The 27901-nt window shown below is 39.4% G+C and overlaps 1 protein-coding gene across 1 annotated transcript; it reads left to right on the top strand.

The window, feature by feature from the left end:
* Positions 1-9: 9 nt before the first annotated feature.
* On the top strand, positions 10-5268 carry LOC130909902 (leucine-rich repeat-containing protein 18-like). Its single transcript, XM_057826847.1, has 2 exons — positions 10-264; positions 4825-5268. The coding sequence occupies exons 1-2, from the start codon at positions 10-12 to the stop codon at positions 5266-5268; spliced, it is 699 nt and encodes a 232-aa protein (XP_057682830.1).
* Positions 5269-27901: the final 22633 nt, after the last annotated feature.

Below are 27901 nucleotides of genomic sequence, written 5' to 3'. Positions count from 1 at the left end.
TTCAGAATCATGCCGAAAAAGAAAGCAAGCGCGCCGAGGGCGAAGGTGTTCACCTCCAAAATGGCCCAGAATTGCGTCGAAGTGTTGACGGATGGCAGACAGCGACTAAATCTCAGTTTCAAGGACCTGGATGTAGTGCCAATTTCCATCGCAAGTCTGTTCCGAGTGGATGAATTGATCATGAGCAGGAACCGTATTGTCAGCCTCCCTGACTTTATTCGTGACTTCAATAACATGCAAATTTTGGACCTGCACAGCAACTATGTGAGTATGAAAGTTGAAGCATTTTATTTACACAACCATTACATGCCATTTGCACTCAACCCCTCAATGTCTGAATTTTAGTTTAAGTAATATACATAAAACATTGGTGAAATACATATAGTAACTAGTATGCAGAGGTGGGCAAAGTCCAAAAATTTTACTCAAGTAAGCGTACCATTACTTCTAAATAGTTTAGTTTACTCAAGTAAAGGTAAAAGTAGCCATTCAAAATTTTATTCAAGTAAAAGTTAAAACGTATTAGTTGAAAAGAATACGAAAGTAATGAATAACATTGTGAGTAACTGCTTACAAAAACTGATTTTTTTTTTTTTTTTACCTGTCTTGTTCAGCTGATTGACACGGAGAATGGAAAGCTGAATGTCCGATTGGTCTGAACATTTTTAATGTATCACATGGAAGTATGGCATTCTGATATTGATTTTTTTTTTTTTTTTTTTTTTAATAATGGTGTATCGTCTGCGCGGCTGTCACGCGCCCGGTGGGGTCGCGTGTTGCTGGATGTGCTAGGGCATGCTCGGGTTGGGGGTCCTGGTGCCGGGATTGGCGATAGGGCGGCGTAGGGTTGGTCGCCAACGGGCTTACACTCATAAGAGATTCACACGATTACTGGGTTCTATCACAGAACTGATTTGTGTACACTCTCCCCCTTTCAACCACTTAGCTTATAGACACCCCCACCCCCGTCCCCCTCTTTCACTAGCCAATAGGCCCCCACATGGTGTAAACCGGAAATACATCTCGCTGACGATGGCACCAGCATATTAGTAATTAGTCTAAATGTTCAATGTATTTCTTGTTGTTGTTTGTGTATGTGTTTCTTTTCTTTCTTCTCTTGGGTTTATTTTCTTCTTTCCCCCCATAATCCCTTCCTGTTCGCTGCTTTGTCATAATAAAAAGGTATTTTGAATGATCACAATGGGAGTATGTCAGACTCTCAATGTGAAACATTAAAACTGTTCAGACTATCCAGGCACTTAGACTTCCATTCTCTGTGTCAAACAGCTGAACAGGACAGGTTAAAAAAAAATAAAATAAAATAAAAAAAAATATTAGTGTATTTTTTTCAGTGCAACTTAATCTACAGTGCCTTGCAAAAGTATTCGGCCCCCTTGAATCTTGCAACATTTCGCCATATTTCAGGCTTCAAACATTCATTCATTCATTCATTCATTTTCCATGCCGCTTTTCCTCACGAGGGTTGTGGAGGTGCTGGAGCCTATCCCAGCCAACTACGGGCAGTAGACAAGGGACACCCTGAACTGGTTGCCAGGCAATCGCAGGGCACAAGGAGATATACAACCATTCACGCACACACTCATACCTACGGACAATTTAGAGTGTTCAATCAGCCTACCATGCATGTTTTTGGGATGTGAGAGGAAACCGGAGTTCCCGGAGGAAACCCATGCAGGCACGGGTTGTGGAGGTGCTGGAGCCTATCCCAGCCAACTACGGGCAGTAGACAAGGGACACCCTGAACTGGTTGCCAGGCAATCGCAGGGCACAAGGAGATATACAACCATTCACGCACACACTCATACCTACGGACAATTTAGAGTGTTCAATCAGCCTACCATGCATGTTTTTGGGATGTGAGAGGAAACCGGAGTTCCCGGAGGAAACCAACGCAGGCACGGGGAGAACATGCAAACTCCACACAGGAAGGCCGAAGCCCGGGATTGAACCCTTGATCTCATAACTGTGAGGCAGATGTGCTAACCACTAAGCCACCGTGCTGCCGGCTTCAAACATAAAGATATGAAATTTAATTTTTTTGTCAAGAATCAACAACAAGTGGGACACAAATCGTGAAGTGGAACAACATTTATTGGATAATTTAAACTTTTTTAACAAATAAAAAACTGAAAAGTGGGGCGTGCAATATTATTCGGCCCATTTACTTTTAGTGCAGCAAACTCACTCCAGAAGTTCAGTGAGGATCTCTGAATGATCCAATGTTGTCCTAAATGACCGATGATGATAAATAGAATCCACCTGTGTGTAATCAAGTCTCCGTATAAATGCACCTGCTCTGTGATAGTCTCAGGGTTCTGTTTAAAGTGCAGAGAGCATTATGAAAACCAAGGAACACACCAGGCAGGTCCGAGATACTGTTGTGGAGAGGTTTAAAGCCGGATTTGGATACAAAAAGATTTCCCAAGCTTTAAACATCTCAAGGAGCACTGTGCAAGCCATCATATTGAAATGGAAGGAGCATCAGACCACTGCAAATCTACCAAGACCCGGCCGTCCTTCCAAACTTTCTTCTCAAACAAGGAGAAAACTGATCAGAGATGCAGCCAAGAGGCCCATGATCACTCTGGATGAACTGCAGAGATCTACAGCTTAGGTGGGAGAGTCTATCCATAGGACAACAATCAGTCGTACACTGCACAAATCTGGCCTTTATGGAAGAGTGGCAAGAAGAAAGCCATTTCTCAAAGATACCCATAAAAAGTCTCGTTTAAAGTTTGCCACAAGCCACCTGGGAGACACACCAAACATGTGGAAGAAGGTGCTCTGGTCAGATGAAACCAAAATTGAACTTTTTGGCCACAATGCAAAACGATATGTTTGGCGTAAAAGCAACACAGCTCATCACCCTGAACACACCATCCCCACTGTCAAACATGGTGGTGGCAGCATCATGGTTTGGGCCTGCTTTTCTTCAGCAGGGACAGGGAAGATGGTTAAAATTGACGCGAAGATGGATGCAGCCAAATACAGGAACATTCTGGCAGAAAACCTGTTGATATCTGCACAAGACCTGAGACTGGGACGGAGATTTATCTTCCAACAGGACAATGATCCAAAACATAAAGCCAAATCTACAATGGAATGGTTCAAAAATAAACGTATCCAGGTGTTAGAATGGCCAAGTCAAAGTCCAGACCTGAATCCACTCGAGAATCTGTGGAAAGAGCTGAAGACTGCTGTTCACAAACACTCTCCATCCAACCTCACTGAGCACGAGCTGTTTTGCAAGGAAGAATGGGCAAGAATGTCAGTCTCTCGATGTGCAAAACTGATAGAAACATACCCCAAGCGACTTGCAGCTGTAATTGGAGCAAAAGGTGGCGCTACAAAGTATTAATGCAAGGGGACCGAATAATATTGCACGCCCCACTTTTCAGTTTTTTATTTGTTAAAAAAGTTTAAATTATCCAATAAATGTTGTTCCACTTCACGATTGTGTCCCACTTGTTGTTGATTCTTGACAAAAAAATTAAATTTCATATCTTTATGTTTGAAGCCTGAAATTTGGCGAAAGGTTGCAAGATTCAAGGGGGCCGAATACTTTTGCAAGGCACTGTATATAAACTGTTATTATTTTACTCTGCTATAACCTATGACATGACCATATTAGGCCTAAAAGATGACACAAAAATCATCCAATTCAGTCCAGAACAATACTTGAAACATCAACTGTCAAAAAACATGAGTGCCCTCTAGTGTAGAAATCTGAGAGAGAGGATCTGACCGAAAATTCCGCGCCAAAGCTTTCGGCCGAAAATAGCTAAAATTGCATTTTCGATTTTCCGTTACACAGCCGGACGTTTACTGCCGAATATTGTAAAGAACCGTAATCCTTTTGTGATGACATAATCATAACACTACGAGAAGCAACACTACTGGTTCATGGCCAACATGTCCGCGATTTGGAAGTATTTTGAGGTATCAATGAAATATACAAATTATTAAATGAAGTCAAATGAAATAAATTTGCTTCATCGCTGCTACACGCGCATTCTGAAGTTGCTTTCCATTGATGTCCCGCATCACATCAAGTACAGTGCATTTTAAGCTCGTGCGTGTTTTCTACTCACTTCTGGTAGTAAGTACATAAAAGAGTATTATTAAGTAAATATACTACTATTAAAAAATATATATAGTTAGAAATGTGAAAATCCTGAAATATTTATACATATATATATATATATATATATAGTATATACGTTTTTTTGGTTGTTGTTTGTTTTTTAAATAAGAATTCATTAATAGATTTCTCATTATTTTATTATATTTTCACCAGAGATGTTGTTTTATTTAAAAAAAAAAATCTAAATACAATATTAATAAATAAAAATACTACTAAAATAAATAATTTAGTAAATGAATAAATGTTATCTGTATTTTTCAATATAATTTTAGGTAATCTGCAATATACTTTTGATGTGTATTTGTATGCTGGCATCCAGGAGTTAATATTTTAATGGTTGAATTTTCGTATTAAAAAAAAAAAAGCAATAAATACTGTGATAGGGACATCTACAACAACAACAACAGACCATTCAAATGTTTTTTGTCTCTCCTAAATACACTGTGAATTAAGAAACTCTAACACAGAATGAAATGTTAATTATGTTGCTTAAATCAATTGTAATACATAGGGATGGCATTATTACTGTATATTGTACTTGACTTGCTAGGCTCAATCAACATTATTGTGGCATTTCAGTAGACCATAGTTGATTATAAATAGAGAACATAGTTTTTGATGTAACAGTGACTGTGATAACTTCTCGTTTTTGACCGTAGCTGGAGGAGCTCCCTACCACCATCGGTCTCCTGAAGAACCTGCTGGTTTTAAATTTGTGCAACAACCGCCTACAGCAAGTCCCCAAGGAGTTAGGCCAGCTGCAGAACCTCCGGACGCTCTACTTGGGTCTCAACCAGCTTCAAATGCTTCCCACAGCCATTGGTAACTTGAAGGAGCTGGTCTATATTGGACTCTCAGACAACAAATTCAAGTCTGTGCCCAAGTGCCTTGAAAATCTCCAAAAGCTGGAAAAAGTCAACCTGGACAGAAATCCCTTTCCTCCGCCCAAAGACGAAAACCAATTCAAATTTCCAAGGAGCTTTTACCTGGTTAATGCATGTGACCTATGTAAAGAATGCCTTCATAATTGCAGAACAGACAAAAAGAAGCTACTAGAAGCAACACAACCAAAGGACTCTAGTATTGGAGTGTGGCTTGAGTAAAAACAAAATAGTAAATCCACACCAGTATCGGCAGCAGGACCAGTAACAATCGGAGCGATCCGGATTTTACTGCAGGAGCGACATTAGCTGGAGTTCGGGAGTTTTTGACTCTTTTCACCATCGTGCAAATGACCAATGCACTGCTTATGCACCCTAAAACTGGGACTATGACTCGGGTTAGTGCTACAGGGTTCACAACACATCAACTATTGAAGTTGTGAGTGTACAGTACAGTAGTAGTTGCCTAAATGCATGTGAAAATCCAAACTGAGTGACGCTTTGTATCGCTGCAAGACTTACTGAATACAGCAGTGAGTGATTATCAAAAACCTTTTACTACCTCAAAAAATACACAACCCCTGCTCATAACTACCAAAATGTGTTAGGGTTTATCGCACATTGATTTAACATGTTGTTGTCTGCTCATTGTCACTATCGGATTGCGACGGATTGCTAATGCGCATGCGCGAACCAATGTTTCTTCCTCTAAAGCGTTGACGGCAGACATAGATATATATGTGATAGATTCAACGATACAGTGGTATGAAAAAGTATCTGAACCTTTTGGAATTTCTCACACTTTTGCACAAAATCACCATCCAAAGTGATCTGATCTTTGTCAAAATCACACAGATGAAAAAACGGTGTCTGCTTTAACTAAAACCACCCACACATTAATAGGTTTTCATATTTTGATGAGGATAGTATGCAAACAATGACAGACGGGGGAAAAATAAGTAAGTGAAGCATCACATTTATTATATTTTGTGCCCCAACTTTGGCAGCAGTAACTTCAACCAGACACTTTCTGTAGCTGCAGATCAGTCAGGCACATTGATCAGGACTAATCTTGGCCCACTCCTTTACAAAACTGCTGTAGTTCAGTCAGGTTCCTGGAATGTCTGGCATGAATCAGTGTCTTTAGGTCATGCCACAGCATCTTAATGGGGTTCAAGTCTGGACTTTGACTTGGCCATTCCAGAACGTGTATTTTGTTCTTCTGAAACCATTCTGTAGTCCATTTACTACTGTGTTTTGGATCATTGTCATTTTGCAGCATCCATCCTCTTTTTAGCTTCAACTGTCCGACAGACGGCATCAGGTTTTTCTGCAAAACATCCTGATAAACTTTTGAATTCATTCTTCCATTCATGATTGAAAGTTGTCCAGGCCCTGAAGCAGCAAAACAGCCCCAAATTATGATACTCCCTCCACCATGCTTTACGGTGGGGATGAGGTGTTGATGTTGGTGAGCCGTTCCATTTTTCCTCCACATGACGTGTGGTACTCCCAAACAATTCAACTTTGGTTTCATCAGTCCACAAAATATTTTGCCAAAACTTCTGTGGAATGTCCAAGTGCCTTTTTGCGAACATTAAACGAGCAACAATGTTTTTTTTTAGACAGCAGTGGCTTCCTCTGTGGAGTCCTACCATGAACAATATTCTTGGCCATAGTTTTACATATAGTTGATGTGTGCACAGAGATATTGGACTGTGTCAGTGATTTCTGTAAGTCTTTACACTTCAGCAGACACTCTAAGGTTCTTTTTTACCTCTTTGAGTATTCTGCACTGAACTCTTGGTGTCATCTTCATTGGAAGGCCACTCCTTGGGAAAGAAGCAACAGTGCCAAACTCTCCATTTGTAGACAACTTCTCTGACTGTCAATTGATGAACATCCAGACTATTAGAGATGGTTTTGCATCCTTTCCCAGCTTTATACAAATCAACAATACTTGATTGCAGGTCTTCAGACAGCTCTTTTGAGCGAGCCATGATGCACATCAGACAATGCTTCTCATCAAGACAATTCTTACCAGGTGTGTGTTTTATAGTGGGCAGGGCAGCGTTTTACCTCTCACCAGTGATTGGGCACATACCTGGCTTGACTTGTTTGGTAAAAATTGGTTTCAATTGCTCTTTAAGTTTCTTTAGGCAGAGGGTTCATTTATTTATCCCCCTACTGTCATTATTTGCATGCAATCCTCATTAAAATATTTAATAATTAAAAGCCTATACATGTTTGGGTGGTTTTAGTTAAAGCAGAGGTTTTTTTTCATGTGTGATTTTGACAAAGATCAGATCATATTTAATGGTGATTTTATGCAGAAATGTGAGAAATTCCAAAAGGTTCAAATACTTTTTCATACCACTGTAGACAGCCATTTTTCTTTCTTTTTTTTTTTTTTTTTTATGGTGATAATTTTATGAAACTGAGTCATAAAAAAGCAGGAGCGGCTGAGGGGGAGTGGTTCGGGAGTCAGTGAAAGACAGTCCCGTTTTCATGGACAGTCTTGGAAACCATCCAGCCGGCAACGCAAGTGCCTGTACCTTGATGAAAAAAAAACGGCATTTGATGTTGTTTTGGACAAAAATCATATTGTAAACAACTACCCGATCCCTTAAATAGCCCAGAGTAAAATAATTACAGCAGTGTAGTGATTTAAAAACATGTAGTGACTTTAATGCAAACAAGTCATTGATACATTAAACTATGCCATGAGTAAACCATTAGAGAACTAATCTGATCAAAGTACATATGTAGGACTTTTATTTCAAAATGTCTAAATATTGGTACAGTAAAAATGCATAGTTTTGAGTTTGTGAGTAGTCAGAATGTCCACTACTAATGTTTACCAACCTTGGCCAGAATGTATTCATAATTGTGGATTTACAGTACCACAAAATGAGAATTGTAACCTGGAACCAGATCAAAGTACACATGTAAGAAATTTAGTTTATTTTCTAAATATTGGTCCAGTAAAAATGCAGTTTTGAGTATGGGAGCAGTCAGAGAGGTCCACTACTATAATTCACCAACTTTTGCTGGAGCGTATTCAAAATTATGTATTTACAGTACCACAAAAAAAAAAAAAAAAAAAAAAAAGAGAGAACTGTAACCTAAACAAAGTGTACATGTAGGACTTTTAATTCATTTTTCTAAATATTGGTACAGCAAAAATGCATAGTTTTGAGTATGGTAGTCGTCAGAGAGGTCCACTACTATAATTCACCAACTTTTGCCGGGGTGTATTCAAAATTATGTATTTACAGTACCACAAAAAAAAACAACTGTAACCTAAACAAAGTGTACATGTAGGACTTTTAATTCATTTTTCTAAATATTGGTAGAGCAAAAATGCATAGTTTTGAGTATGGGAATGGTCAAAGAAGTCTACTACTAATATTCACTAACCTTGGCCAGAATTTACTGTATTTTTTTTTACTATAAGGTGCACCTGACTGTAAGTCGCCACCCACCAAATTTGACATGAAAACTGCATTTGTTAATAGATGAGCCGCCGTGGGCTATAAGCCCCAGCTGTCCTCACTGTATTATGGGATATTTAGAATAAAAGATATTAAATGGTAACACATTATTTGACAGCGGCATAATAAGACTGTCGTAAGACCAAATAAACCACCATGAAGCTTTGAGCCAATTGGCTACAAAGCTTCATTGCTTCAAGACGCTTCATATGGCCATAAGTCTGCCTTGGGAGAGACAGTCAACCTCTGCCGCCACCTGCTGTCAACACTGTTGTCATCCAACATGCCTCCTAGCATGCATTGCAGCGCTACAGATATAAATAACTATCAAAATTCATGTTGTGTGCTAATTATTTCTTCAGTTACTGCTCCAGTTGTTTCATTAATTGTTAGTTATGTTATTTGGTAACACTTTATTTGACACTGGCGCCGTAAGACTGTCATAAGACAATCATAATTGTGACATGACACTGTCATGAGCAGTAATAAATGCGTATAACAGGTCTCATTTAGTGTCATCCTGCAAATTATCTCACTTTTGAATGGATGTAAAAGATCCAAGCTCGACATAAACGGAGTTAGTGACATAATTTGTTGGATAAGACTTAATTACAGCTTTCATAAGCATTCAGTAATGCCCATCATAGTGTCATGTCATAATTATGAGTCTTATGATAGTCTTATAACGCCACTGTCAAATAAAATGAATTCAAAATTCAAAATGAAGGGGGTAAAAGTAGCGGCTCATAGTCCAAAAATTATGGTATTCAGATTTGTGGATTTATAGTGCCACAAAAATGAGAACTGTAATCTACTGTCTACTAAAATGACCCATTGCTAATGAGAATCACACAATATTGTACTGACGTTACAGCGCACATGTAGCTGGTGCGGTTTTAAGATCAGGTGACTTTATTTCCTTGATGAAATGATGCCAATGGTAGAGTAGAGTGTGAGAGTGTTTTTAAGAGTTGGGAAAAATGCAACTACTCAGAAGTCAATCGCCTTGCTGCTCAGTCAGAATGCATTTACCGTAATGCTTGGATTACGCGGGTTCACCGATTTTCGGGTCCAGTCATTTGACCACGAGAACACTAACGTCTGCTGGCTTGACCGCAGTCACTAATGTCAACTTATTTTTCAACGAATACGTATTTTTCCCATGTACTGTACATATAAAATATGTAGGGTCAGAGTTTGCGCATTTTCTTACATAGATCTTGTCAATGACTAATAAAAAGGGGTAGTAAACCTATAGATATTTTTAAAACCTTGCATATTATAACATAGTCTGTAATGTTTGAAAAAAGCTTTTCTCTCTATTTTAACGCAGATGCGCAGCACGGCTACCCAATTGCAACAGGCTGTTTATTGTGACTGTGCTAAATCACTTCTTCAAATGGTCAGGAATGTGGGTTAAATAATTATGTTTTTATATGTCTGAATTTACAGCATAAATCATTCTAGGCGGGGCATCATGGCTCAACTGGAGGTAATGCATTACATGCATGCGCAGAACCAATCAGGGCCTACCTAAGATTCATTTATTATTAAATAAAGTCTAACTGTTTTCTTTTTACGTGTACACATATATAGCTTGGCCCAGCGCGTACCTCACATGCCCAACCGGTTTAGAAAATTATTTCTATTATTGAATCTATCATGTATACATTTATATCTGCCGTCAACGCTCGTGGGGAAGTGACGTCGGTTTGCACATGCGTAGTAGCAATCCGTCGCAATCTGGTAGCCTGTCACAATCGAGTTGTGATGCCCCTTGTGTGTCAACCTATTGGCTGCCTCTCGTGTCACCCACTTCGTTCTCGTTGTCTTGTTACCCCTGTCTGTCTATATAAGCCCTCAATTTTTATGAAGTCCTTGTCAGATCATCATCCATATTGTGTCATGCTTCCCTGTGGTCTGTCCTGCGTGTTCACCAGCCCTTGTCAGTTTTTTTGTTCTTAATTTGTCTTTGTTTTCCTTCTGGTAGTTTGTAAAGAAGAGCAAGTTTATGTTGAATAAATATTTTTTATATCACACCAGCTCCCATTTTTTGCCTTGTGTTTCCATGCACTTGGGTCCATCTCTCAGTCAATGGTGGGGTTCCTGGGACCGTTTGGTTGGGCGCTAGGGGCACTATTACAAATGGCGCCCCAAGTGTTGCAATGAGGCCCCCTGAAGAGCGCTGTTACTCTCTGCACGCAATGGCACAAGGAGAAGGTGGGGTGGGGATTCGATCAGTTAACATTGTCACTCACCTAGGGTTGACTGATTATTAATGTGCAAAGAATCTTTTTTTTTTACTTTAATATTTGACTTTGTATAATAATGTACCGTGAGGAGCAGAAGTTTTTGCAAGTTCGCCCACTTCGAAAATACTTCACTCATAGAGACATAATCTAAAATAAAAAAAATCAGGAACTCGCATCGTATGATTCTTCAATAATTTATTTGTAATTTACTGGTGCTCATAAGTATTTATACATCTGAGAAAATTAGTGCTAATATTTAGTGCAGAAGCCTTTGTTTGCAATTACAGAGATCAGACTCATTCTGCAGTTCTTCACCAATCTTTAATGGAAACATGGATTTTGGCCCATTCCGCCACACAAATATTCACGAAGTTTCAGCCCCATCCAAAGATTATCTATTGGATTGAGGTCTGGAAAATGGCTAGTCCACTCTAAAACCTTGATATGCTTTTTACGGAGCCACTCCTTGGTCAGCTTGGCTGTGTGCTTTGGATCATTGTCATGTTGGAGGATCCAGCCACGACTGATCTTCAAGTCTCTGACTGAGGGAAGGAGGGTGTGGCTCAAAATCTGACAAACCATTTCACCTTTCATCCTCTTCTTTATTACTGCTTCAGTACAGTTGTCCTGTCCCCTTTGCTGAAAAGCAGCCCCAAAGCATGAGGTTTCCAACCCCTTACTTCACAGTGGGGATGGTGTTCTTGGGATTGCACTAATGCTTCTTTTTTCTCCACACACAACGAGTAAACTTCGCACCAAAAGTTCTACTTTTGTCTCATCTGGCTGCATGACTTTCTCCCATAACCCCTCTGCATCATTCAGATGGACCCTGGAAAACTTCAGACGGGTCTTCACATGTACTGGCTACAACAGGAGAACCTTTTGAGCAATGCATGCTTTTAAACCATTGCATCATAGTGTTCTACTGAGAGTAGCCTTTGAAACTGTGCATCCAGTTCTCTTCAGATCATTGACCAGCTCCTGCCATTTAGTTGTAGGCTGAGCCCTCAGTTTTCTCATCATGAGTGATTCCCCACGAGGAGAGATTTTACATGGAGTCCCAGTCCGAGGTAGATAATCAGTGTTGTTTAGCCTTTTCATTTTCTAAATATTGCTGCAACTATTGATTTATTCTCACTAAGCTGCTTTCCAATTGTCCCATAGCCTTTTCCAGGTTTGTGGAGCGCAACAGTTTTTTTCTCTGATGCATTTCGAAAGCTTTCTGGTCTTGCAGAAGAAGACTGAAGAATGGTAGAAGTTGGATTATGACTGACGTTGGGGTACACGGGTGATAATAATAAGCTCATTGTTGTGCACTTACAACTGGTCTGATAGCGTTAATAAATGTAACATTCTTGGAAAATACTGGTTTTGGTTGTTGGGTTGCACTAAAGTATACTTCATGCGCTGTATTTTGTAGGTCAACTGTTGTTGTTCATTTTTGTGATTTTTTTTGTTTTGTTTTTTTTTTATTGAGAGGAAGGGGGCAAAGCGTCTTGTTGCCCGGACACCATGTATGCTAGGAACGCCACTGCCCTCAGTCCATGTTCGCTAGCCAGTGGCACATATACCATCTTGATGATATTATCAGGAGCACTTCCCCATCAATATAGCAACAACAACAAAAAGTATATCATACTTACCAAAGATGCTGATTCTTTGCTTCTCAGAACTCATTAAAACAATAGACAACTTCTAGTATTTACACTATTGTTGCATCGATGTCGATACCAGAACATTCACCCTGTCGGAATTTGACCTTTTTGCCAGATTGCCGGAATCACACCAGCTGAACTGCCGGAACCACGCTAGCGCAATTCCAACGACACGGGCCGACAGAATCCTGACCACCCGGCCAAAAGGCCAAACTCCGGTTCACCTTAGTCCTAACCCTTGTACTGACTCCATTTTAAAAGCTGGAAAAAGGCTTCGAAACACAAGTTGACAATTTATTCCGAGTCTACAACAATCATACAGCACAGAGAGACCCAAGCAAGGATACCATCACCATATCACAAGTCAAAAAAAGATTCCTGAGAAAAATGGCGACGATTAGTTCAACATTAATTCTTTTAAAGCCTCTGGTGAGGCGGGCTGTGATGTGTTTGGGAGTTGTTTGGGATTATTTTCTGTTTGTGGATTGGACAGGCAGATTCCGGCATTACTGTTGTCAGGGCAACGAGAGTTAAGGATTTTGCCATCCTCAGCGCCACGTGAGTGCTGAGTGTTCACTTCTCGGTCGCGGGTTCCTCCGTATCAGATGTTTCTTTTGGCAAGTCAAGATGTCCCACCATTTGTTCTGGACTGTCCAGAAGAGCTGATTGCAGGATTTGGAGGTGCAGACGTAGGCTTATAGATGTCTTGCCTATCACCTGGTTGTCAGCGTCAATCTTGCTCAGTCAGCTGCATGACGCACGCGTTGGGCGTTCGTGGTCCCTGTATCTTTCTGTCCTTATCTGCCCGTTGTCTTGGCGCTGCCAGTTGTAATCATTCAAAGTCCAACTGTTTATAATATCAAATATATTATGCTTGTTTTTCTTAAACTATGATATAAATGCTATTTATTTTATGTTGGGTGTGTTACAGTAATACAAACAGTCAAACTGTAAATATGAGAAAGGATACTATTCCCTGAGTGATTTTTATCAAGTGTGTTAGACTAAAACAAACAGTCAAACAGTAAATACAAGAAAATATACTATTTCCTTCATTCCCCCTCAACAATCCCTGACAGGGGATCGTTAAAACATGCCGGGGGTCTCGGAACTTAGCCTTAGCAAGTTGTCAAGCCATCAAAGGAATAAAATCAGGTAAATACTCTGTTAAAAAAATTTTTTTTTTTAATAAAATAAAATAAAAACTTTAGGGGTACCCGGGGCTGTAATCAGTGTGTATTTCTGTTTTTTATTCATTTTAATGTCATTACCGTAATTTCCCGAATATAACATGCACTTTTTTTCCAAAAATTTACTCGTAAAATCATGGGTGCACGTTATTCACGGGTACAGGGACAGAGACAGAAAAAAATTCATCATGATTCATGTTCCATTGTAAGCATGGACCAGCACAATATTACCTAATCCGAACGACAGTGATATAATCAAGTTTCATGAGGTAAATAATTGTTTTCATGATATTTTTCACATCTAATAAACTTAAAATGTTTTTTTGTACTATTCGTTTATTATTTACCGGTACATTTTCCTAACCTTTGCGTTGGAACATGCCGGCACACGGCGATGTTGTCTTGAAGAGAACGTATACGGCGATCCGTTTCGTATAAATGTTGACCATGTTGCGAGCTAGGACAGGAGTCTGAGGAAGAGTGTCGAACCACTGAACCAGTAATTACGGTAATTTAGTTTTTATTAACATTGTATTAATATGTAATAATAAATAAAGTTGAGGAATTTCATTAGCTGGGCCTTTGCCTTGCAAAGCACCATCTAATAGTATTTTCCTTCATTCATTTTCCGAGCCTTTTATGCTCGCGAGGGTCGCGGGGGTGCTGGAGTCAATCCCATCTAACTGTGGGCAATAGGCAAGGTACACCCTGAATCAGTTTAATATATGTATTTATAAATTTATAATCATGAAAATTGATGTTAAAAATATACATTTATTAATAATTTTAAGAAAATAGTATAAAAATAATCACCTCCCCCATAAAGAGTTAAAGGTCTTAAGTTTGTTACATTGTCCACAGTTTTGACCACTGCCCCTGAAAGGGTTAAAAATTACATTAAAAAGTAAAAAGCAGCATAAAATCAATGTCTCCACTAGAGGGCTGCAAAGACTGCTGTTCATGAATATGACTCAATAATTGATAGACTTTATTCAAGGCATTTGTAAAAATATAGAAATCCCTCTTCATGTATAATTAAATAATAGTTCCAAAGTAAAGGTGGTCAAGGCAACGTCAAATCAATCGATTGCTTCAACACTGTTTTTTTCACAATTTTTCCGAGGAGCTGATCAATTCTCTTGCTCACGCCAATTTCATGTGATTCGCGAGCAGTCGATGAGACTTCAAAAAGTGCAAATTACCTCGCTACCCTCTAATATATTTAGCTTTTACCACATGGCTGAGCTGAGGAGTGCTGAGTGGACAGAAATAAGATCTCATCAGATACATTCATTAGGAGGCGAGCAGTCTGATATTGACTGAGCCTAGCTGTGAGCCTTGTTGCAGTGAAACGTGAGACAAGAGCCTCGTGGATAATAATACACAACTAATTTCATGTACTTGATTTTATTCGTATTTCTAGCCTTCAGCTCGGACCATATTCCAACTTGAATACAAATTACTCATATCCCAAGACCTTAGTTGACCCTGCAGTCATCTCACAATCGAATGCTCTTTGTGCAACGCTCTCGCATACATGTACTCTGTCAGTACTATTGAAAATCAATTCACAGCTATGCACATACAAATTGACGGAATATCTTTTTGAAATTCCTTGCTTTCCCACTTAAGTATTCCATTAGTCTACAAAGTACTATCCATCCCCCTGGCTTTCTCTCACTTTGGATGTCAGTTGCCCATATACACACAGGCAGGCAGAATGAATCAGAATGCCACAGCGGCCAAGCTGTGTGGCCACAAATAGCTTTGAATTAATTTTAATTACTTGGCTTTGTTTGCTTTATCGGCTGAGTGGCCAATTGGGCTATAGGAAATGAGACCAGAAAGTGCAAAGCAAATCCAGCAGTATCTTAAAGATTCATCTTTCATTTGCACATTATCTCTACAACAGTCACTTCCATGATCTTATAAGAGAGATATATGATAAGACATATAAGACATGATAAGATATTAGCCAGCAGTATGCTACACATTAAGTTGCAGTTTAATGCGTGTTGAACATTGTCGACAACTGCAGAGAACGGGAAAATGACTGTACAGTGGAATGAAAAAGTATCTGAACCTTTTGGAATTTTTCACATCTCTGCATAAAATCACCATCAAATATGATCTCTAAGAGCTGCGAGTACCAGCCATATCATATTTTTGCCTTTCGTATCCTGAAATTTCTTTCGTAACAAGAGGCACTATTTTCCGGTTGAGTTGTGTCTTAACATGCAAATTCTGTATGTAGAGATGTTCGTAAGTAGAGGTACCACTGTATAATCAGTATACAGTGGTATGAAAAAGTATCTGAACCTTTTGCAATTTCTCACATTTCTGCATAAAATCACCATCAAATATGAGCTGATCTTTGTCAAAATCACACAGATGAAAAAACAGTGTCTGCTTTAACTAAAACCACACAAACATTTATAGGTTTTCAAATTTTAATGAGGATAATATGTAAACTATGACAGAAGGGGGAAAAATAAGTAAGTGAACTATCACATTTAATATTTTGTGGCCACCCCTTTGGCAGCTATAACTTCAACCGGACGATTTCTGTAGCTGCTGATCAGTTTGGCACATCGATCAGGACTAATCTTGGCCCATTCTTTTCTACAAAACTGCTGTAGTTCAGTCAGATTCCTGGTATGTCTGACATGAATCGCTGTCTATAGGTCATGCCACAGCATCTCAATGGGCTTCAAGTCTGGACTTTGACTTGGCCACTCCAGAACGTGAAATTTGTTCTTCTGAAACCATTCTGAAGTTGATTTACTTCTGTGTTTTGGATCATTGTCTTGTTGCAGCATTCATCCTCTTTGAAGCTTCAACTGTCTGACAGACGGCCTCAGGTTTTCTTGCAAAGCATGCTGTTAACTTTTGAATTCATTCTTCCATTAATGATTGCAAGTTGTCCAGGCCCTGAGTTAGCAAAACAGCCGCAAATCATGATTCTCCCTCCACCATGCTTCACAGTGGGGATGAGGTGTTGATGTGGGTGAGCTGTTCCATTTTTCCTCCACACATGACGTTGTGTGTTATTCCCAAATAATTCAACTTTGGTTTCATCAGTCCACAAAATATTTTGACCAAACATCTGTGGAGTGTCCAAGTGCCTTTTTGCAAACATTAAACGAGCAACAATGTTTTTTTTTAGACAGCTTCATCCGTGGAGTCCTCCCATGAACACCATTCTTGGCCATAGTTTTACATCACTTGATGTGTGCACAGAGATTTTGGACTGTGCCAGTGATTTCTGTAAGTCTTTAGCAGACTAGGGTTCTTTTTTTTTTACCTCTTTGAGTATTCTGCGCTGAACTCTTGGCGTCATCTTTGTTGGACGGCCACTCCTTGGGAGAGAAACAAAAGTGCCTAACTCTCTCCAATTGTAGACAACTTCTCTGATGGTCGATTGATGAACATCCAAACTAGATGGTTTTGTATCCTTTCCCAGCTTTATACAAATCAACAATCCTTGATCGAAGGTCTTCAGACAGCTCTTTTGACCGAGCCATGATGCACATCAGACAATGCTTCTCATCAAGACATTACTTACCAGGTGTGTATTTTATAGTGGGCACGGCAGCTTTAAACCACTCATCAGAGATTGGGCACACACCTGACTTAAAATTGGTAAAACTGGTAAAAATCTGTTTCAATTGATCTTATATTCTCCTTATTCAGAGGGTTCAGTTACGTATTTTTCCCCCTTCTGTCATTGTTTGCGAGCTATCCTCATTAAAATATTCATTCATTCATTCATTTTCCATGCTGCTTTTCCTCACGATGAAAACCTATAAATGTCTGGGTGGTTTTAGTTTAGGTAGACACTGTATTTTCATCTGTGTGATTTTGACCAAGATCAGATTACATATGATTGTGATTTTATGCAGAAAAGTGAGAATTTCCTAAAGGTTCAGGTACTTTTTCATACCTCTACTTACGAACGTCTCTACATACAAAATCTGCAGGCAGAGACACGCCTCAACGGAAAAATAATGCTTCTTGTTATGAAATAAATTTTAGGATATGAAAGGCAAAAATACAGTATGGCTGGATCTCGCACCTCCCAGAGTTTACTGAACATAACATATTTATACATAGCTACTCTGGCATTGGCTATTTCCTAGCATTCCTGGCAACCAACTGGACCTCTACTGTATGTGTATTTAACATGAAAGTACAGTCTAATTCTTGCTTGCCATTTTTGACAGCTCACACATAACAGGAAATGACTACATGGAGTATATCGTTAAATGATGAATTTGTCCTTTAAGAGGAACGACAAAAAACTGCTAGAGCTCTAAAACGTTTCTGTCATATTCAAAGAAAGAAAAAGGCAGGAAGATCCCTTCTTTGTCATACTCTGCTTGTCCTGTCAGCTCTCTTCATTGCATTAGTGGATGAAGTCATGGCCATGTGCTAATTGTCAGTGACACAGTAGTAAAAGGGGGAGCTAAAAGGGGCTAAAGAGCAACACCTGTCTACTTTGTGTCCCCTCAGTCCGTCAAACTACTCTCTTAATGAGCCATCATTTCACTGTCTTTGTACTAATGGCGACGTGAGTGTGAAGTGGTAATTGGACTGTTGGTTTTATAACATATGTGTTGCAATTTTAAAATACAGGGAGGGGATTCCATTGGATAACATCAAACCATCCAAATTCAGCTAGGCCCTGACCTCACTGAGGACAAGTGCTATAGAAAATGAATGATATAAATAATAGCACATTGTATATATCATTTATGATCGTCTTAAAGCAACACTAGATAACTTTTCAACCTTTATAAATTATTTTCATAACATTTGTGATGATATGTCAACTCACAACTAGATGAATGACACCTCTTTTATATTTTGATATTATTGCTTTCACCAGCACGAATTACCTTGAAGGAGGGTGGAGGAACCCTGCCACACAAAAAAACTACAAATGTGCTGACTGCTTTACTTATACGTCATTTACGTCACATACGTCACAAGAGACAAATACTTTTGTCTGAGAAGGAAAAAAAGACATGCTACCATGGTATACAGTGGGGCAAATAAGTATTTAGTCAGCCACTAATTGTGCAAGTTCTCCCACTTGAAAATAGAGAGGCCTGTAATTATCAACATGGGTAAACCTCAACCATGAGAGACAGAATGTGGTGGAAAAAAAACTGAAAATCACATTGTTTGATTTTTAAAGAATTTATTTGCAAATCATGGTGGAAAATAAGTATTTGGTCAATACCAAAAGTTAATTTCAAAACTCTGTTATGTACCCTTTCTTAGCAATAACGGAGGCCAAATGTTTTCTGTAACTCTTCACAAGCTTTTCACACTCTGTTGTTGGTATTTTGGCCTATTCCTCCATGCATATCTCCACTAGAGCAGTGATGTTTTGGGGCTGTCATTGGGCAACACAGACTTTCAAATCCCTCCACAGATTTTCTATGGGGTTGAGATCTGGAGACTGGCTACGCCACTCCAGGACCTTGAAATGGTTCTTACGAAGCCACTCTTTTTTTGCCCTGGCTGCGTGTTTGGAAACATTGTCATGCTGAAAGACCCAGCCACGTCTCATCTTCAATGCCCTTGCTGATGGAAGGGGATTTTCACTCAAAATCTTTCGATACATGGCCCCATTCATTCTTTCCTTTACACAGATCAGTCTTCCTGGTCCCTTTGCATAAAAACAACCCCAAAGCATGATGTTTCCACCCCCATGCTTCACAGTAGGTATGGTGTTCTTCGGATGCAATGCAGTATTCTTTCTTCTCCAAACACGAGGACCTGTGTTCCTACCAAAAAGATCTATTTTGGTTTCATCTGACCATAACACATTCTCCCAGTCCTCTTCTGGATCATCCAAATGCTCTCTAGCAAACCGCAGACGTGCCTGGACCTGTACTGGCTTCAGCAGCGGAACACGTCTGGCAGTGCAGGATTTGAGTCCCTGGCGGCGCATTGTGTTACTGATAGTTGCATTTGTTACTGTGGTCTCAGCTCTCTGTAGGTCATTCACTAGGTACCCACGTGTGGTTCTGGCATTTTTGCTCACCGTTCTTGCCATCATTTTGACGCCACGGGGTGAGATCTTGAATGGAGCCCCAGATCGAGGGAGATTATCAGTGGTCTTGTATGTCTTCCATTTTCTAATAATCGCTCCCACAGTTGATTTCTTTACACCAAGCGTTTTACCTATTGCAGATTCAGTCTTCCCAGCCTGGTCCAGGTCTTTAATTTTGTCTCTGGTGTCCTTCGACAGCTCTTTGGTCTTGGCTATAGTGGAGTTTGGAGTGTGACTGACTGAGATTGTGGACAGGTGTCTTTTATACCGATAATGAGTTAAAACAGGTGCCATTAATACAGGTAACGAGTGGAGCCTCATTAGACCTCGTTAGAAGAAGTAAGACCTCTTTGACAGCCAGAAATCTTGCTTGTGTGTCGGTGACCAAATAATTATTTTCCACTCTAATTTGGAAATAAATTCTTTAAAAATCAAACCATGTGATTTTGTGTTTTTTCCACATTTTGTCTCTCAAGGGTTACCCATGTTGATAATTACAGGCCTCTCTAATCTTTTCAAGTAGGAGAACTTGCACAATTGGTGGTTGACTAGATACTTACAGTGCCTTGCAAAAGTATTCGGCCCCCTTGAATCTTGCAACCTTTCGCCACATTTCAGGCTTCAAACATTCATTCATTCATTCATTTTCCATGCCGCTTTTCCTCACGAGGGTCGCGGAGGTGCTGGAGCCTATCCCAGCCAACTACGGGCAGTAGGCAGGGGACACCCTGAACTGGTTGCCAGCCAATCGCAGGGCACAAGGAGACATACAACCATTCACGCACACACTCATACCCACGGACAATTTAGAGTGTTCAATCAGCCTACCATGCATGTTTTTGGGATGTGGGAGGAAACCGGAGTTCCCGGAGGAAACCCACGCAGGCACGGGGAGAACATGCAAACTCCACACAGGAAGGCCGAAGCCCGGGATTGAACCCTTGATCTCAGAACTGTGAGGCAGATGTGCTAACCACTAAGCCACCGTGCCGCCGGCTTCAAACATAAAGATATGAAATTTAATTTTTTTGTCAAGAATGGTACACAAATCGTGAAGTGGAACAACATTTATTGGATAATTTAAACTTTTTTAACAAATAAAAAACTGAAAATGGGGCGTGCAATATTATTCGGCCCCTTTACTTTCAGTGCAGCAAACTCACTCCAGAAGTTCAGTGAGGATCTCTGAATGATCCAATGTTGTCCTAAATGACTGATGATGATAAATAGAATCCACCTGTGTGTAATCAAGTCTCCGTATAAATGCACCTGCTCTGTGATAGTCTCAGGGTTCTGTTTAAAGTGCAGAGAGCATTATGAAAACCAAGGAACACACCAGGCAGGTCCGAGATACTGTTGTGGAGAAGTTTAAAGCCAGATTTGGATATAAAAAGATTTTCCAAGCTTTAAACATCTCAAGGAGCACTGTGCAAGCCATCATATTGAAATGGAAGGAGCATCAGACCACTGCAAATCTACCAAGACCCGGCCGTCCTTCCAAACTTTCTTCTCAAACAAGAAGAAAACTGATCAGAGATGCAGCCAAGAGGCCCATGATCACTCTGGATGAACTGCAGAGATCTACAGCTGAGGTGGGAGAGTCTGTCCATAAGACAACAATCAGTCGTACACTGCACAAATCTGGCCTTTATGGAAGAGTGGCAAGAAGAAAGCCATTTCTCAAAGATATCCATAAAAAGTCTCGTTTAAAGTTTGCCACAAGCCACCTGGGAGACACACCAAACATGTGGAAGAAGGTGCTCTGGTCAGATGAAACCAAAATTGAACTTTTTGGCCACAATGCAAAACGATATGTTTGGCGTAAAAGCAACACAGCTCATCACCCTGAACACACCATCCCCACTGTCAAACATGGTGGTGGCAGCATCATGGTTTGGGCCTGCTTTTCTTCAGCAGGGACAGCACAGATGGTTAAAATTGATGGGAAGATGGATGCAGCCAAATACAGGAACATTCTGGAAGAAAACCTGTTGGTATCTGCACAAGACCTGAGACTGGGACGGAGATTTATCTTCCAACAGGACAATGATCCAAAACATAAAGCCAAATCTACAATGGAATGGTTCAAAAATAAACGTATCCAGGTGTTAGAATGGCCAAGTCAAAGTCCAGACCTGAATCCAATCGAGAATCTGTGGAAAGAGCTGAAGACTGCTGTTCACAAACACTCTCTATCCAACCTCACTGAGCTCGAGCTGTTTTGCAAGGAAGAATAGGCAAGAATGTCAGTCTCTCGATGTGCAAAACTGATAGAAACATTCCCCAAGCGACTTGCAGCTGTAATTGGAGCAAAAGGTGGCGCTACAAAGTATTAACGCAAGGGGGCCGAATAATATTGCACGTCCCACTTTTCAGTTTTTTATTTTTTAAAAAAGTTTAAATTATCCAATAAATTTTGTTCCATTTCACGATTGTGTCCCACTTGTTGTTGATTCTTGACAAAAAATTAAAATTTTATATCTTTATGTTTGAAGCCTGAAATGTGGCGAAAGGTTGCAAGGTTCAAGGGGGCCGAATACTTTTGCAAGGCACTGTATTTACCCCACTGTACAGAATAACATTGGCCCGGCTTTCACTCACTGGTGTGATGACCACCCCTCGACCCCTCAACCGAGCTTGTCAGCGCTAACGAGTTTGGGTGAGATGGCGGGATTAGCCACACTAAACCACAGGTTGCAAACCGTCATATGCTATTGTTTGGCCATAACTGGACTCATAACCTTATTACTATTCATCCTTCACACAGCCGTTGGAAACAGAAATGTTGTTTAATCCATCTGCAGGCGACCTGGGGATTAATTTTCGATTGACTGATGATTTTACGTGTGCGCTGGTCCTCATGGGAAACGCAGCGCTGGTCCTCATGGGGAAACACAGTCTTCCTCAAAGCACAACACTACCACTTTTGTCCACTGGCATCGCTAAAATTGACTAAAACTGAAAAGTTACATAGTGTTGCTTCAAACTGAATAAGAAATATCATGACCTATTTCATATTTGTTGCTATCAACTGACAGCTGTTTATGCAATTTAAGCATTTTTAATCGAGTAAATTAACCCTCTCAGGGACAGTGGTGACTACAGTGGAAGAAGATTCACTGCCAGCTTAGTTCCCAGTGGTAGTTAGTAAAAAAGATATTGATATTGAAAACACCTATTGATGGCAACAGACGTGCAATCCTTTTCAGCAAGTTTCAAATGGATTGGATGTCTATTCCCATCAATGGGAGCAAAAGAGGTCAAAAATAATAATAATTAAAATAAAATAAAAAAAAACAAAACTAAACATCCCAGTGTATTATATACAGTACATCTGCCACACTTACTTGAATGTACTGTGTCTTTAGTTTTCTTCTTTTTTAAATGTATTAAAATCTGTTTTGATTTTATTTACTTTGTTAAGAATTATTTATTCATTTATTTATATTCATTTTTCATTGTTTTGTGTTAATTTCCATTTTTTGATAATTCCTTTTAAATTATTACCATTTACTGTATATAATTTATGCCCCCCCCCCCCCCCCCCCCCAATGGATCCTTTAATTAATTACATTTATTCAACCCATGGATCCATAAGTGGGTCAAAAATGACCCTGTGAGGTTGTTTTCTTGAAATATATTCGGATTGAAAAATAGTGGTCATATCATATTGCAGGTATTTCTCAAAAAACATGTTTTTGAAATAATAACATTCACATTTTAGCACATTTTTAGCAAAGTTGTGTTCATAGTTTTAAATTTATATTTCAGTACTAGTCACCTATTGTATTGATTTGTTGCATTTGGAAAGACGGCATTCCCTCTGTGTAGTAGATGGTACGGTAGGTGCAAATGATACACTAAACCAGTGTTTTTCAATCTTTTCTGAGTCACAGCACATTTTTACATTGGAAGAAATCTCGCTGCACACTACAAACCTTTTTCTTTCGGAATATTTAGTCATAAAAGGATTTCTCAATATTTATACTTACTCAGTGTGAAACTTAGCCTGTTTAGGTGAACACAAAGCCAATATCGTGGCAGGAATCTTCGTCAAAAGCTCTCAGTTTCTCTCTGTTTTTATATTTTTATAGCAGTTAGGTTTGAAAAGCTCAGAATTATCAGACAGATGGACTTTAACTATGTCTTTAACCACATTAGGGCCAAGCATCTCACTGACAATGGCTTTGCAGGCAGGTAGTTTTAATGGCTCTGCCACAGTGTGGAACTTTTTGGATTTAGCAACAAGTTCAGCAACAAGGTAACTTGCTTTGAGGGCTTATTTACCTTTGTAGTTTTTCTTAAAAAAGCTTACTGTATCTCTGTTTTTTCACGAAGGCGGACAAAAAAAATCCATCGGCTTGTTTTAAAGAGACGGGTGTTTCATTTGGAGATAACGCAGGTGTAAATTTTTTTTTACATCGAAGAAAAAAAAAAGATAACATCAAAGCCAAAAGATAATAACCAGAAGAAGGTCCTCTTTTCTTACACGGAGCCAGTGTTCTCTGCATTTGCTGTATTTCAATCAGTAACCATGAAGCTGTCCAGAGTACCGCGCGCTACATGTCACTTCCACTCATTAATATTCATGACGTTAACAACTGTTGCTAAGGGGGGACACGGTTGCTTTTGTCCCTCATGCTAGATGCATGTAAATAGTGTTCGAACAAGATGTTTACTGAGCTAAACCTACCAATTATATCTGAAAATGATGTCCCTGGTGCCAAATTCACTGGTAAAGATGTGCAACAACATACAAATGTTCAGTTAAAGAGATGGCTTGAGTGTCGACCTGATCCACACCTTTTTCCTTACGCCACTGACAATGACGTTCTCCTGTTTCAATAAGTTATCCTTTACCACCATAGGCCCTGTCTTTCTTATATAATATATCCTCTGGTTGTCTTACGTCTCTGACCGTTCTTGGGGGCAATTTACATTACTATTTTTGTGTAGCGATCGCTAATGCTACTCAGTGACAGCAAACGAACATTTTTAATTTTTTCACTAATAACAAATCTTAACTCTATAATTTATTTATACTTCCCCCTTACTAAATTAGTTTTTTTACAATAGAAAAGGTAATTGTGGCAGTCAGATACCTTTTTAATTTTTTTCAGGTCATTCATTGTCAGACAGAAGCAGCATGGCAAAACGCCACGCTAAAAAAAAAAGTAAAAATATCAAAATGGCTTACCTCTTTGTCCTCTGAAGGACCATGGCACCCAAAAAATGTTTACTGCATATGAAATGTGAATGGCTTCACCTTGCTGGCGTTAAAGTGGTCTTTTGGATATCCGCGCAAGTTGATCCATTCTTCACATATATTTACCTCCGAGTTTTTGGTTTCGGGAAACGTATGAAGAAAACATCCTTCATGTGTCGTAATGTCTAGAGTTGTTTCTACAAGTTCCAGAGCAGCAGTGTTTGATTGACATGTTCTTTTTTGAAAGATTACCGGTGAAAACAAGCAAAAATATAATGGACTGTATGCGAGGGCGTGTGTATAATGTCCCACTTCCGCATTACGATGGTGACGTCACGGTCTGAAAATAGCATTTGTGTGGTACGTACAGTAGATGGTTGGTAATGAAGTCAACAAGGACCGCCAAATCACAGAACGTTTTCCGACGAAAATGTCCGGTTGAGTTTAAGAGTCGCTTCAAATGTCTTCTGCTTATTTGGAAACAGTGCTTAATATCAAGAATTGATCTTATGTCATTATAATTTAGGCCTATTTCAAAGTAAAACTTAATTAACCTGCCCCACAGGTGAACACGCTCCATTGTTGCCATTGTTTACCTGGAAATTAAGCAACACAATGCATGTAAAAAAAAATTTTTTGCTTCGATGCAATTTTTTTTTTCTCTTTGATGTCATTTTTTTTCTTTGGGCATTTTTTTTTTTTTTTTTGCCTCAACAAAAAAAAAATCTTCCGTGTCCCTTTCGGAGCATTTTTTTCCCCTCTTTCATTTTTTTTCTTCTTCCATGTCCCCTTAGAGGCGCTGCACAATTGGACCTCATACTGAGGCTGCAAAATACTGTCCGTGGGCCGTAATTGGCTCCTTGGCAGCACGTTTGAGACCCTTGTCCTATACGAATGTAATGAAAACATTTCAGGGGAGGGGGGGATATAATTTGAGCATGAAAGGTTTAATTTAAAAATGCATCCATTTCAAAAAATTCTTATTGTTATTGTTTTGTTTTTTTTTAACTGTCAAAAGTGCTGTGTTATCCAGTCACATAACTTGCACAATCGTTCATGGATATTCTTTTGTGAATAAAATCTGTTAGAGATGACTGAAAAAGGTCCACTGCAGCCAGTAGTGCCCAATCAATAAATAATGCTAAGTCAACAGTCACACCTACACCAGTCCGGACCCCCACCCCTCGTCGCTGCTGGCCTGTTTTAACACAGCCACTCCCTGCTGCTATGAAATTTTAAACATCCTGCGTTTCAATATTTCAAGAGTTTCTCTCAAATTCAGTGATGTTATTTGGCTTTCATAGCGAAAACAGATAATGGACTGGGTTCTTGCTGTGCGCTGGCTTGAGAGGGACAGCTGTTGCTCAGGATCACCTTGAACTTTGGCACTTTGAGAGGTAGCAGTTGCGTTGTCAGAAGAGATGGAGTGGTCTGGGGGGAAAAAAATGTCGTTTGAGCTTTTCGATTTAGCCCCGCACTGTCAGCAAAGGTTTGTGTACAGTATGTGTGTGTTCCACTCTCTTGCCTCAATGTTTCCACTTGAGATAAAAACAACACTGGATTGGGTGGTAGAAACACAAACAACTTTCAGTGCCACACCCTGCATAAAGTGGTGACACCCACAAACCCACAGACTGGCATTAAAAGCTTTTTATTGTGCTTTCCTCGCCTCATTTCCATTTTTATTTCTCATGGGTGTTTGTACAATTTTCTTTGTTTTTACACTATCTTATGTTTGATCTTATTTGAGTTTGATCGATTCATGTATGAACAGTTGTAGGTGTGTCTTCGCATGTGCTTCTTCATCTCAGCTGCTTGTCGGCTTTTGTGTGGAAGTGCATGTATGTCACAAGAGGGCACGCACACACACACAAAATGTACCCCTCCACCCTCTCGATGGCTCCTTCCTTCTTTGCTCTGTAATAAGAGCAGCTGTGGCCGCTCTGATTCAATTGCTGTAAAGGACTTATGGCTATTATCCAGTGTCGACGGGAGAAGGAGGAAGACTTCTGCTGTGGCACAGCTGCGCCTAAAACAACACAGGAAAACCTATTTGAAAGTCAGAAATAGACATCCCATGAGAAGAAATATTTCTTCAAAAGTGCTGTCTTATAGGAACTCGAATGATCTTCGTTACTCACTGGATTACAACAGTTTAATGTTTTAATTTTGTAGCACAATGAAATGTTGTTATATTTTTGGAGGATGCAGCAGTGTCAGTGGTAGATGACAAACTCACTAAGTACAAAAGGAGCTTGCTTTAAAATTTACAAGTAAAAAAAAAAAGTACGGTAAAAGTATTTTCTCCTGATGCAAAAATGTAATACAGTATACAGTATGTATATTATACACTACCATTCAAAAGTTTGGGGTCACTTAGGCTAGGTCAGTGCTTCTCAATTATTTTCTGTTACGCCCCCCTCCAGGAAGACGTAAACGTTCCGCGCCCCCCCTAACTCTCTGCCACCTCTGTAAATATACTGTAGTATCATTTGTATATAAATTAATATTATAAGTACGACTCTGCGCAACATTGCGTTCCTTTTAATATTAAAGAAAAACGTAACATAGATCAACTAACAATAAAGTGTAAAAAAAAAAAAAAAAAAAAAAACACACATCCATTCTGTAAAAATACATTCATGATACATTATTTGACCGTTTGATGCTGAAAAATAAAATTTGATAAAATCAATAAATAATAATAAATTCAAATTGATTAGCAACATTAACTCATGAGGACAATATGTCGAACAATTAGACCGAAAAAACAAAAATTAATACAACAAAAGGACAGTGTCATTGGACAGAGGGACAGTTTTTATTTTTGCTGCAGGCAGTATCAGCTCCTTTGCTATGGTGTGGGGTTATTTTGCAGTGAGCAGCTTGGTATGCCACCTTATATGATGCTGACATTGCTCGCTGGTTTACTGATGTAACACTAACAAAGCGGGAGAATTTTTGGCAATATGTGGCACTCGCTGAAAAAAATAA

The sequence above is a fragment of the Corythoichthys intestinalis genome, chromosome 21 (assembly GCF_030265065.1).
Source record: "Corythoichthys intestinalis isolate RoL2023-P3 chromosome 21, ASM3026506v1, whole genome shotgun sequence".
Classification (NCBI taxonomy): Eukaryota; Metazoa; Chordata; class Actinopteri; order Syngnathiformes; family Syngnathidae; genus Corythoichthys; species Corythoichthys intestinalis.
This window is presented reverse-complemented; position numbering and strand designations above follow the sequence as displayed.

Coding starts and splice junctions, on each gene's coding strand:
- LOC130909902 (XM_057826847.1), top strand. CDS start 10: ATGCCGAAAAAGAAAGCAAGCGCGCCGAGGGCGAAGGTGTTCACCTCC. Junction 265..4,824: donor TGGACCTGCACAGCAACTAT/GTGAGTATGAAA, acceptor TTTTGACCGTAG/CTGGAGGAGCTCCCTACCAC.